Source organism: Perca flavescens, chromosome 21 (assembly GCF_004354835.1).
Source record: "Perca flavescens isolate YP-PL-M2 chromosome 21, PFLA_1.0, whole genome shotgun sequence".
Taxonomy (NCBI): domain Eukaryota; kingdom Metazoa; phylum Chordata; class Actinopteri; order Perciformes; family Percidae; genus Perca; species Perca flavescens.
The window spans coordinates 11,614,667-11,627,261 of NC_041351.1; the positions used below are offsets into that span (position 1 = coordinate 11,614,667).

Here is a 12,595-nt window from a genome sequence, read left to right on the forward strand (position 1 = left end):
CCCATAAAAATGATCAAAAATAAAATACAAATTGAAGATAAAATGCAGATTGTGCATACGGCTAACATAGCCAGTAATTTACTGACAGTCCAACAGCCTAATGACAGAATGCAGGTGAGCATTCAATCAATTGTATGTGGCAAACATAAACTTGTTGTAAATAAATATACCAGTAACAATTGTTTACATTTTTATTCAAGTTGTACTTACCCCATCACTGTCACATCCTCTGATAGAAGCTGAAAAAAAGCTTTGTATTGGTATTTTCTGTCCATATTTTAAGATGAATATGTCTTTATCACTGTTCTCAACAAATGTAACAAATACAGAATTAATATTTAACATTCAAAAACAACATCGCATAAAGGGCAGTAGTGCAATCAAATTGCTCAAATGTGACTTGAATTCATGACATCTGAAGCTTTTCACCACTGTCATCAAGATTGAGAGGCACAAATGGTCACTTAGTAATTATGAAAAGTGAATCTGTTTGTCAGGGGATTCTCTGGAGCCAGATATGATCTAAATTGAGCATATAGACGGGGATCTAAGGTTGTTACTGCTGCATTAAACAGGGAGGGACCAGATTGATCTCTGACTGAGAATTCAATCTGATCAGTGAAGCACAAACATGTTAGAAAATCATTTTTGCTTGTACCCTAATGTACTGTAAGTATAGAAGTGATCACTCGTCCCTTGGGGCTCCTGCATGGTCACTGTGCTGCTACTTCCGATAATGATGGAACTGAAGATGCAAGCTCATAAGAGCTGTCTGCAATTAAAAAAAGATCCCTTGAGACTTTTCATCCCTAAAACTTAGCAACTGAAGAGATGAAACACACAGCTTTCATCAACATGTTTTCCATTTGCTGTTGGTGTTGTTGCACATGTAGGGCTTTCCTCAGGAGACCAGTGTCCAGAGACAGGCTTTCCCAGCTCTCACACAGTCTTTTAAAGCTAATGGTGCAAAACAGAACACAGTCTTTTAATGCTTCCCGGCTCAGCTGTGTGACCATTAATCTGCAGCACATTCATCCTGATCATGACATGACTGATGGCGACCTCTTGATCAATACATCATGTCCGGCACCTTGTACTGTTGATGTGCACAGCTGGCTGACACTGCGGGAAGTTTCTCCTACTGCCCTTGCTTCCCAATTCTGGAGCTCTGCACACTCAGGAAAGCATCTGCCAGATTGACTGTTTTGATGCCAGTGTTAGTCAGTTCGGCCAGCTAATCAGCATCACAGGAACGCGATCCTGCCTTCGGCTACTCTGCCTCAGCTTATATTAGTAACCTTAAACTCCAAAAATCTGAGCAGAGCGCTGGATTACATTTATCTTCATGGGGATGAAATAGAGAGCGGAGGGAGCGAGGGCATAGAAAGTTTAAGGAGCAGCAGGAATAACGTGGCTGGACTTAAAATGATGTGAATGATTGAAAAACTTTTTTTGAAGTAAAAAGTAGCATTACAGCAGCAGCTAAAATATATCTAACCTCTTCAGTCACATATCCATCCGTTACATCAACGTGTTCACTCTTCTCAACATTTAAGGTGGGTCCTGCATTAACTTTGTGTCAAAATCCATTTTTAAGACCTTGTTTTCCTCAGTGTTGTGCTGATATTTAGCTTATTCCTACATTATCTGTGTTTAATTAAATTACCACATAGTATTCCTAGGGTCAGGTAATATTCCTACATAGAAAACATGTATACATTGCACAGATAGTGGGAAGAACAGGGAGTTAACAAGGGCCAGGGCCTCATTTTTGTCCCAGGGCCCGTAATACGTAGGTTGTTGTGGGCTGGCCATGGTGGAACAGGGCTTGACATCTCCTTAGACTTAAGAAATGAATGGTGTAATGGGCATTTTTCTGTAAGTTAATAGATCAAACAATTAATTAAGAAAATAATCAGTAGATTAATTTACAACAAAAACAAATAGTTGTGGGCGAATGTCTTTGTGTCAACTGCTGTTATTTCATTTCTTATTGAAGATCATGGTTCTGTCTTTTGTACTTGGTCTTCAGAATGCATTGGAACCCCTAAATAAAAAGATTAAATACAGTTTGGAGTGTTGGATTTGGTTATTTCATGTATTTACATAACTGCTGAAGTACTGGAACAAAACTACTACAACTACTTTTGAAGGAAATTTAGGGAGAATGTTGGGTTCGCATATTCATTATCGAATTAGCAAGAGGTGTTTAAACACAGTTTCCAAAATAATTCACGCAAAAAAAACAACTTTGAAGTTTAGACCACAGAACCATGATTAAGGTTTGTTCCAGGTACTTGTTCGGTACATCAGATTTTATAGTAAGACACTGCTGATCTGAGCCACTCTAACACATTTTCTCTGTTAGCTGTGCTGCTAATAAACAAATTAAGAATAAAATTGAGCCAATTTTAACCTAATTTGCCCTGAGGCCAATTAGGAGTCCTGCAGAGACCCTCAGCAATCCATGAGCCCAGTTTGGGCTCCACTGCTGCCTTATAGTATTAGCTCAACAGCCGCCATTTCCCACATTTCTTTCAACTTTATTGTGTAATTGATTCATTCCACTATTTGGTTCTGTTTTTGAGCTCAACTCACAGTGAGCCTTATATTAAATATTGTCACTTTCCAAAAAAACATTTTAATACAATAAAGAAAAGTCTGATTGATGATTAGTGCAACAATAAACATCTGTTTCCTTTGTACAAGTCATTTGCAGCTGTGTGTGTGTGTGTGTGTGTGTGTGTGTGTGTGTGTGTGTGTGTGTGTGTGTGTGTGTGTGTGTGTGTGTGTGCTTTCAAACTGAAAAAAGACAGTGAAGTAATGAAACCAAGTTAGCAGAAAGAAATTATATGTGAGTGAAGGATCTAATCTCTCCTTTAACTGTTTCTCCCTCTCCTCTCCTCTCCTCTCCTCTCCTCTCCTCTCCTCTCCTCTCCTCTCTCCTCTCGCTCTCTCATTTCCATTCGGTTGAAGCAGCAGCAGTAACAGTCTTGTATGTGGATCCTTGGCAAGAGGGCAGCAGCAGCAGCAGCAGCAGGAGATACATCCCAGACCAAACTGCCTGAGCAACATGATCGTTTTAAGAACCGCCGCTTGCCTGTGCCTGCTGGTGGGCTTCTCGCTTCAGTTGGACGTGAAAAGTGGGAAAGAGGCAGGAAAAGCCGGGAATTTCATGGAAGATGAGCAATGGCTGTCAACCATCTCCCAGTACGGGCGTAAGACCAAACACTGGAATCGCTTCAGAGACGTGAGTGGTGTATTTAGTGTACTTAGGCGTGTTTGTCGTATCTTATCTGGTGGTGCTTGAGATGCTCTCTGCGAAGGTAACGCGGGTTCTTCTCTCAGGTAATTTTGTGCACAGTTGACTGTCGCTCCGAAGTGCATATAAAGGCGATATTAGCAGTTTGTGGTACATAAAAAGATTCCACGGGATGGTATGTTCCGTAGGTGATAATAAACGCGTGCACCATGAAATGGTTGATAAATTCATCTTTCTTTTTGGCAGGGTGTCTGTTCTCTCTATATGCTATTCATTAACAGCCTTTGAATTGGCTGGCTCATTTTTATGGTTGAATTGACACTTTCATCCGTGGAGCTTTTTATGTGAGAGTGAATAAAATACAAACTTAAAGGAAATCTATCACACATCTATCATTGGCCCAAGTCTTTCCAAGCTTCTTCTGGGTAATCCGAACTGTGTCTGTATTCACTGATCAATACCCATTGATCTGCCATATTGCACATATACATTATGTAGGTCTCACAGTGAGGAGGCTCCCAGAGCTTTCAAACCACACACAAGACATTGCTTGTATATTCCCTAAATCACAAATATCAAGTATAAGTATATTAGTATATTCTCATGTGCATTGTTTGTTGTCCAGACTATATCTTGGGCTGTAAAGCATATTTGTTTACTCTGTTCAGCCATGACTATTCACTTGACACAGTAAATTAACTTATGAATTTATCCTATCTCCTACTGAATTTACTCAAAATTTTTGAGCTTTTTTTGACATTTCATAGATTAACAGATTAATCGAGAATGTAACCAAATGAAAATAATCCTGATCGCAAAGGCTTATCGTAATCTTTAAGTAATACATTTTCCATAAAGTTAAACAATAAAAATGATAACATTTTATGAAGTTCAACCAACCAGTCAGCCCACTAATCCAATCTACGAATGGGTGACCATATTGATTAAATCTTCTATCTCTTCACAATAGCAGTATAGGCCCAATGTATATTGTAACACAGTAAACTTAAGGAAACTCAGTTGAGACACTATTAGTAGATAAAATAACCAGATGAGAGTGTTTTTTTTTGTGTTAATCTATATTAATTACCTGAGAAAGCGTCTCTTATTGTTTTAACCGTTGCGGATTGGTTGGGATGATGATGGCTGGATGTACGCCCGGTGTTATGTCATGCTGTCACTAAGGTTGTTTTATGCAAGCTTGTATGGAGTGCTTTAGCAAATGCTTTACATATTTTGGGGTTCTGTGTTTTTATCTGGCTGCAAGACAAATGCCCCGTCTGGGACAAAAAAAAAAATGTTTTTTTCTGCCAGATTCCGATACCACAATTCAGTAACGATCTAATACTAGTGCTCTCTTTTCCCCAAATTTGTAATGACTGTAAACCTCACTGTGTGTAACTCATTGGAATATTTGAATGTAAAATGATATGAAACCAGCTAATGGCACTCATTTTATATGAGGGGGAGGGAGGGAGGTCAGGAAGTTATGGTATCGGGTGTGGGACACCTCCCTGGTACCTAAAGACAGAACACATGGCATGAATCAGGAGGTGAGGGATCTCAGAGGAGGAGTAGGTTAGCAACGGCTTAGATCCAAGCCTCTACCTTGACAACCAGACAAACTGTTTGATGTCATTGCTGAGGAATATCACCTCAGACAGATAGTCTTATCAATGTCGGCCAGACAGCTGCATTACCTTTGACCACGCTCTGTGGCATGCAGGAATCTGCCCCACTACCCTGGACCCCCCTGGCTTGTTGGAGAATTTGTAATTGAATTGCAAATTTGTGTTGTCATGGAAATTTGAATATGATCTTGGCTGGTTTTTGGAGTGGTTTGCCTCACCTTCTACTTGGATCAGTGCTGGGCTGACGGGGGGTGAACAGGAAGGGATGGGTGGGGGCTTCTGTGGGGCTTTTGGCGGCATAGTTGGGTCATGTACCCACACTGTCCTGAGAAGATTTGTTTGAAATTTCTAGAAGTTGGGTATTAGATAAATTGAATTTAGTTTCTGAATTTAATACATGCAAAATGTTGGAGAAAATCTCCAACTCATGTAATTCACAACACCCAAAAAAAGGTATTGCATATTGCAACTTGGTGATATTCATGTTGTTAATGATGGGGTGAATGGAGGTGGTGATTGGAGGGCCCAAAACTGGGCTCAAAAAATATATGGCAGGATTATAGTATAAACTCTGCAAGCATACTGTATGTACTGTGTATACTGTGTCTACTGGCGTCAACTATAATGGAGTACTAGATTAATAGTTTTGTCTACAAAACGTCAGATCACGTTTTCCAGAGAGGTGACCTCTTCAAATTGCTTGATTTTTTTTTCTTGAAAGAAAGATAGATGTAAATGTAAATATTTGATTCCTTGATTGTCAAACTGATTATTAAATTGACTAATCAATGAATCAAGTATTTCCCCACTTGTGTCCGTAAAAGGTATTCACCCCTCTGACTTTTTCTTGGTTTACAACTTTGGATGTCAGTGGATTAATTAGTCTTCTCTGCAGCTGATCATTAGAGAACGTCTCTTAAATGTCAAAGTAAAAACAAATCTGTTTCATTAAAGTTTAATTAATGTGCTGTGATTCACATTTGCTAAACCCTAGAAGATGAAAAAATCACAGTTGGGGGGGGGATGGATACCTTTTATGTCCACTGTGTATGTGTGTGTGTGTGTGTGTGTGTGTGTGTGTGTGTGTGTGTGTGTGTGTGTGTGTGTGTGTGTGTGTGTGTGTGTGTGTGTGTGTGTGTGTGTGTGTGTGTGTGCGCGCGCGCGTGTGCGTGTTTTTAGTCATATGTACGTCCGATATGTAGTCTGCACTCTGGACTTCTTGTATTTCCCTTTTCTTTTCCCTTTCTCAATGTAGATTCCCCCGCATTCAAGTTTGCACAGAATTCACCCACACAAAGCAGGCCAAAAGGTTACAAATGTCCACAAATTCAGCTCGGCTGCAATTAGCTGATTGCATTTTCCTGAATAAGGTCATCAGTTAAAATACTTATTTGACTGCTTGATGTATTTTTTTTTCCTTTCCCAACACAAGTTCCCCTTTGCATTCTGGTGCGTTGGGTGGATCTGCTCAGCGGGAACTCGTGAACAATACCGGGCTGTTCATTCACGGCCATCTCTCTGAGCAATGCAAAGAGGGGACTTATTAAGGAGCTGTGCAGCCTTTAAGCCATCCACAGAGAGCTGTTTAAGGTTTGCACCTGCTCTACTGCTTGCTACATTTTTAATGAGGAAAAACTGCTACATCTTTCTCAGGTAAATGGTTCCTCAGCTCTTTTAGCTGTTAAGATTATCTCAGAGCGAGTAAAAAATATGAGTCATCGTTAGCCAATTGGTGTGTGCAAATGAATTTGATTAATACAAAATTTGATTACAGTGAATGGTTCCTTACATTTTACCCAAGTCTCTCAGTGTGCCTTAATCTACCTCAGTATTTATGAAGGAATATGAAGAAAGAGAAAATAACTGCAATATTGTATTCACTTTACATGTAGGCCTATAAGCTTGTGGACCGCAGCTGAGAATTATTTTCAATATCGATTAGTCTAGTGATTGTTATAATAAAAATGTCAAAAAATAATAAACAGGTCTACAGCCATGCTGTCAGCTCTGTGAAGCTTTACTTAGAGATTACTGCTTTCAACTAAATGCTAACGTCAGCATGCTCACAGGGACAATGCTAACATGCTGATGTGATACCTGATAGCAGGTATAATGTTTACTATGTTCCATAGATGTGTATATATCTATGACTATGTTCATCATCTTAGTTTAGTGTGTTAGCATGCCAAGATTAACTAATTAGCACTTGACACAAAGTACAGCTGAGGCTGATGGGAAAGTCCTTAGTTTTGCAGGTATTTGGTCATAAACTAAAGTATTCGACAATTTATTTTATTTTTTTAACCTGATGATAGCACCAGAAAAATATCTTAAGGGATCATCAAAAGTTATTGAAATTCTTTTGGGGACATGAATGTCTGTACCAGGTTTCATCGCAATCCATCCAAGTTGGCAAGACATTTGCCGTTGTAAGCATGTTAGCATGCTGACGTTAGCATTTAGCTAATAGCACTGTTGTGCATAAGTACTATTAGTCTTGTTTCAATTATATAATGTCAAATAATAATGATAAACATATCCTAGACACTAAGATGACACCTTTAGATTGCATGTTTTGTCCAAAAATAGTCTAAAAATAGCAGCAAATCCTAAGCTAACTATTGAAATTCTTAACTATTAATATTCTGTTGATTGAGTTATCATTTAAACATATATTTAAACATATACAGGACAGCAAGCAGGTTGGAAGAACTAATTGAGCTCTAACAGGCAACCTGATGCTTCACCCAACTATGGTTCAGAGTCATTATTTATCCGTGCTGCTGTGACTGAGATGATGGTGATGGTGGCGATGATGGCGATGGCTCGGTCACTGATCCTACATCAACACAGCTCCTCTGTGAGAGCTCTTAGAAAAATGAAAGACCATGCATGGGTTCACTCTGTTTTTCTGCGGAACATGATTCGGTTGCGTCCTAAGTGACACTGAGCTCCGTTACGTAGCTCAAAGACACGCTGCCAGCTGTGGGTTTTTCTGCTCCTGTCATCAAGCTCAACCATTTATTAGCCTCCCACAGGATTTATGCTCCTGCACTAACAGCCAGTGTAATTGCGGATATGAAAAAAAAAGCTAATTAGAGCACGAAGACAGTATGCAATTGTAGAAAATATGATAATGAGGCTTTTTTCAATTAAAAGTGAATAGCAATGCAGGGGTTGAAAATAAAGACGAGAGAAACCATAACAGTTAAATTGGCTAATAGTTATCTGTATTTCCTCTGAAGATCAGCCTATCAAGTCAACTATCTGTGGAAATCTGCTCGTTGCACACTAATGAGATCAAAATGGCAGAAGTGGTGGAAAGAGACGCTTTCTTGTCCTCATTTCATTACCATGCATGTCTTTTACTGAAGGTGAATGTTGTGGAGGGGGGGGGGGGTAGTTGCTGCAAGTGTTTGGACTGCACAGATACGATTCACAGTAGAAATGGAAGAAAGGAGATCCTGTTGGCTTCCCAACACAAGCGTGGGAGATTCCTAATTGAGTGCAGAGGATGTTTTGTGTTGTTGCTCCTGTGGAAAAGCTCTGCTCGCAGGAAAGCAGTTCATGCTTTGCAAAAATGCGAAAGAAACACTGAGAGAAGCTCAGGAAAGCTTTTTCATAGGAATGTTCCACAGCACACAGCTTGTCCAAATACACAAAATCCCTTTTCTTTTTCTATGGCTGAGCACAAGGAAGCTACTTGCTGTGATAGGACAGTACACATAGATTAATGTGTTTAAAATAGAGCATAGCTGCACCTACTACACCACCGGCATTGGCGGCCTGAATTCTATCATTTTTCTAGCCGTTAACTTCAATGTGAGTTGCTAAAATGTCGGACTGAATAATTAGCTGTTCCAAGGTTCTTCTTCTGGCTCTATTGTTCATGCATTATTTATAGTGGCATCTGTCTGAGAGTTGTCTCTGTACTGGTGAAGCTCCTTTATGCCTTGCTGCAGCCAGAGTGATAAATGCTACCACACTGCTTCTGTGTCTTTCTTCATTCATGGCTGTAATGATGGCACACCCAATACTCAATCAATGAGCCAGCTTTTTAGCAAACACAGAACTATATCATCGATTATAAAGTGTCGATAATTAAGAACTGATACAGCGTTTGGTTTTTATAGCTTACTGGATCGCCTTTTGTGTCTTTTAACGTGGTTGCTAGGCTTTTTGGGGTCCATGAATACACAATTACACAATAAACAAAAAATCTTAACATTAAGAATTGCTAATTATTACTAGACATGGTGCCGCTAGAGGAAAAGTCAGGGAATCATCAAAGTTATCAGACTTCACCCTCTGGACAAAATGAATGTCTGTACCAAATTTCACAGCAATCCATCAAATAGATGTTGAGATATTTCAGTCTGGACCAAAACGACCAACCCTTGAATCACACTGCTGCTAGACTGGCTAAAAAACAGAAAGAGGACTATAAAACGCAGAAAAAAAATGAAAGGAAAGGGCCCAAAAAGATAATAACAAAGTTGAATGTTCATAATGAAAGACATTATGTTTTACATTTGTAAAATATGTGATGTGATCTGGTAACAGGCTCCAGTCTGAAAAGGCTCTGTATGCTATTCAGATCATTTTAAGTTTTTGATGAGATAATAGACCCTTCTTTGCATTCTTTGTAAGATTTAGATTCACTAAAATTGGCTGAGGCTCTTCTTAGAAATATACTGTATTTCACTTTTTTTTTTTAAATAAAATGATAAAGACAAAAATGATAAGAAACCCACCTGTATTTAATGTCACCTGGAAATTCATCTGCCCCTTCACAATGACATCCCTATCTGTTTATCTGCTATGACCTTTGTTATCGCTCACAGACACGAGGCGGAAACCTCAGTTTACCCTTCACTGGGTAAACAAGCTTCACCAGCTGAAATCACTCTGTTATTTGAGTGGAAATTATTAAACCTGACGAAAACAAACCCTGCAAACATAACTGTGCATGTATTAGCCAGGTGGAAATATATTTAGGCTGCATAAAAGTGCTGCCCTGAATATATTCAGGTCTGCCTCAGGCGTTTTTATGTTTTTGATAGATGTGTGTTTGGGGCCACCAATATAAGTTGTCTGGGACCGAGCTGCACTAAAGACATTGTCTGAGCAAACACAGCCATATCGCTTATGTTCAGTAACAATAGGTGTAATAATGCAAGGTGCTCAGGTTCAACCTGGCATTGATAAATTATTTGCTTTAGGCTACAAATCACTCACTGTTAAAACAGCAGGGCAAGTACTGTACAATTATAGTGCGTTCCATTTAACTCAGAACTCGGAAGCCCAAGCTGGGAATGACGTCACACCCAAGTTGAATGCATTCCATTTACAAGTTGGATTTTCATTGTTTTCATTGCCAGGTTAGCCATTGTTAGCAATGCCAGTTTATAACAACGCATTACGCTGTTTTTGTGCATAGAAACAGCGTAACAACATGTCCACATTTAGCGAGACACAAATACTACAGAAGGGCTTATAAATGTATGTTACTACAGCTTTCACAACTGTTGATGCACGGAGCAGCCATGTTGGATTGTAGCTCAGTGTACTTGGTGGTTGCCCGAGTTCCGAGCTCAGAAATCCGAAGTCAGGGGGAAGGTTTCCGACTTTGACCTCGGAAAATCCGAGTTCCGAGTACAAATGGAACGCACTATTAGGCCAGGCAGCTTCAAAAACTTTGAGGACATGCTCTTGCCTGGGGAGAATCAGCCTCTTTTACTGTCTTGTCTACTGTCTTGTTTGATTTTAATGTTGGACAAGACGGGCGCTTGTTTGTCTTTGGCTTGACTGTCCCAGAGCTGTGTGTGAAGGAGCAGCGAGAGCTGAACCTCCTCACTGTATTAACTGACAGCAAGAGGGAGGTGTCAGGCTTGGAAGGGACCGTGATCCGGTCTATGTTCAAGCTGTATTTAGTATGTGTGGCATGTGGTGGATATATTTGTTTGCATGTGAGCGTGGGAGAGAGACAGAGACTGTTAATTTGTTGAGTTGGCAGGGTAATGGATACACTCTCCAAAGTCATATTGAAATGACCTTAATCAAGCAAATCGTATAGCAGGCATAGGGCGCAGAGCTAAAGCACTAATAGCTTTTTTCTCGACAGAATCTCATTTATGCGTGATGTAGTCCTTCCTAAAGCCATAATGTGACATCTCAATGAGGCTCCCTGTTGTACTGTAATATTCCGCTGCCACTGCGGGAGATAAGCATTATCAGCAGCCACAACAACCCAATTTGTTCTTATTGCCATGGCAGAGAGAGGGAATTAAATGTAATCAGCCAGCTAGCATATTTAACTTAGCTACCCCTGTGAGCTGTCTCATGCAGATCCCTGCAGCATTTCAACTGGGATGGTTATCATCATTATCTTCTCTAAACCATGCTGCTGGTCTCTAAACTCATGCATCTGATAGTTGTAAAAGAGCTCTGCAGCTCTAGTGGACTTCTCATTGGAGTCTAATTAATTCAAACAGCAAACACAGTAATTATTGCAGGCACAGATAGATGGTGGTAAAATGATATTGTAATCAGAATTTTGGGAGATTTGCTGAACACACATGCTGACAGTGCACTACAGCATGCTCAATTGGATACAAAGCTGCTCAGTACAACAAAAATCTTTACACAGATCTTAATGCCAACCTTCCTACTGTCCGGGGCACTCAGCCCCAAACTTATTAGTTTCTACTGAAGATATGCATCTTTAAAAACAAGTTACACATTTATAGTCTTATCTTTTAAAGAAGGCTCGGTAATAGTTTATAGCAAATGGACAGGTGTGAACACAGCATTTCTTGGGGACTATTTTCAGTGGCAGATTAATCCACATTTGGTGCCGTAGTGAGGATTTTACAGCAGAAGAACAGTGTATTTTGGGTTTTCTTCCAGACCTTTGAATCGCCATTCACATCTTTGATTTGTTCAGTGGTTTAAAGTATATTTTAAACCTACTGACACTAACAACTGACCAATCAGAGCTTTGTAGACGGGATTAAGCATGCAGATGCTATCATGCTGCATATCATGCTAGCTAGCCACATTGCTACATCCACAAAAAATTGCAGAACATTTTTTTTCCTCAAGCGTGGATGAGATCGACACAGCTGTGGAAGTTGGTTTCAGAAATAACAACCTTTAAAGTGGTATATTTTCAACTAGTGACAGGAACACATTGAAAACTTTGAAAATTATGCATTTGTCCAGATGAAAGAATAGTGTGCGTCGACTACTGATAAAAAATAATAATGAAAAGGAAATTAACAAGTCAAGATACAAAATTAGATACAAAAATATTTTACAATATCCAATAGATGACATACAAAAAACAGGTATAAACAATGACAGTAAAATGCTAAAAAGTGTGAAATCACTGTCACAATACTTTGTTTGGCTTGTTCTTTCTTGCTGTTTTTACATACCATTGATTCAAATTAAGATTTATAAAAAGAAGTAGACTAGAATCTGTTCTTGAAATGTCTGTTTATTTATTTTCCAAATCAATCACAACTCAGTGATAACCAATTCATGAAGCTAGCTTATATTTTAAGTAGTAAAACCTGCAAGGCTTGTTTATCTCAAAGGAAACAAAGTCAGCTTTTTAGTCTATTGGAGTGGAATTTGTTTTCAAAGCCTCCACTACATTCAATATTGATTTAAGTTTCCGGCATTAGATAAGTATTCC

General features: G+C 39.3%; 1 protein-coding gene across 1 annotated transcript in view; it reads left to right on the forward strand.

Annotated features, from left to right (window-relative positions):
- Positions 1-2,960: 2,960 nt before the first annotated feature.
- The window catches only part of LOC114548254 (testican-2), a 38,063-nt gene continuing 28,428 nt past the window's right edge, over positions 2,961-12,595 (forward strand). The window contains exon 1 of the mRNA XM_028568094.1: positions 2,961-3,250. Coding sequence (XP_028423895.1) covers positions 3,074-3,250 — 177 coding nt within the window. The 5' untranslated portion in view covers positions 2,961-3,073. The remainder of the gene's footprint in view (positions 3,251-12,595) is intronic.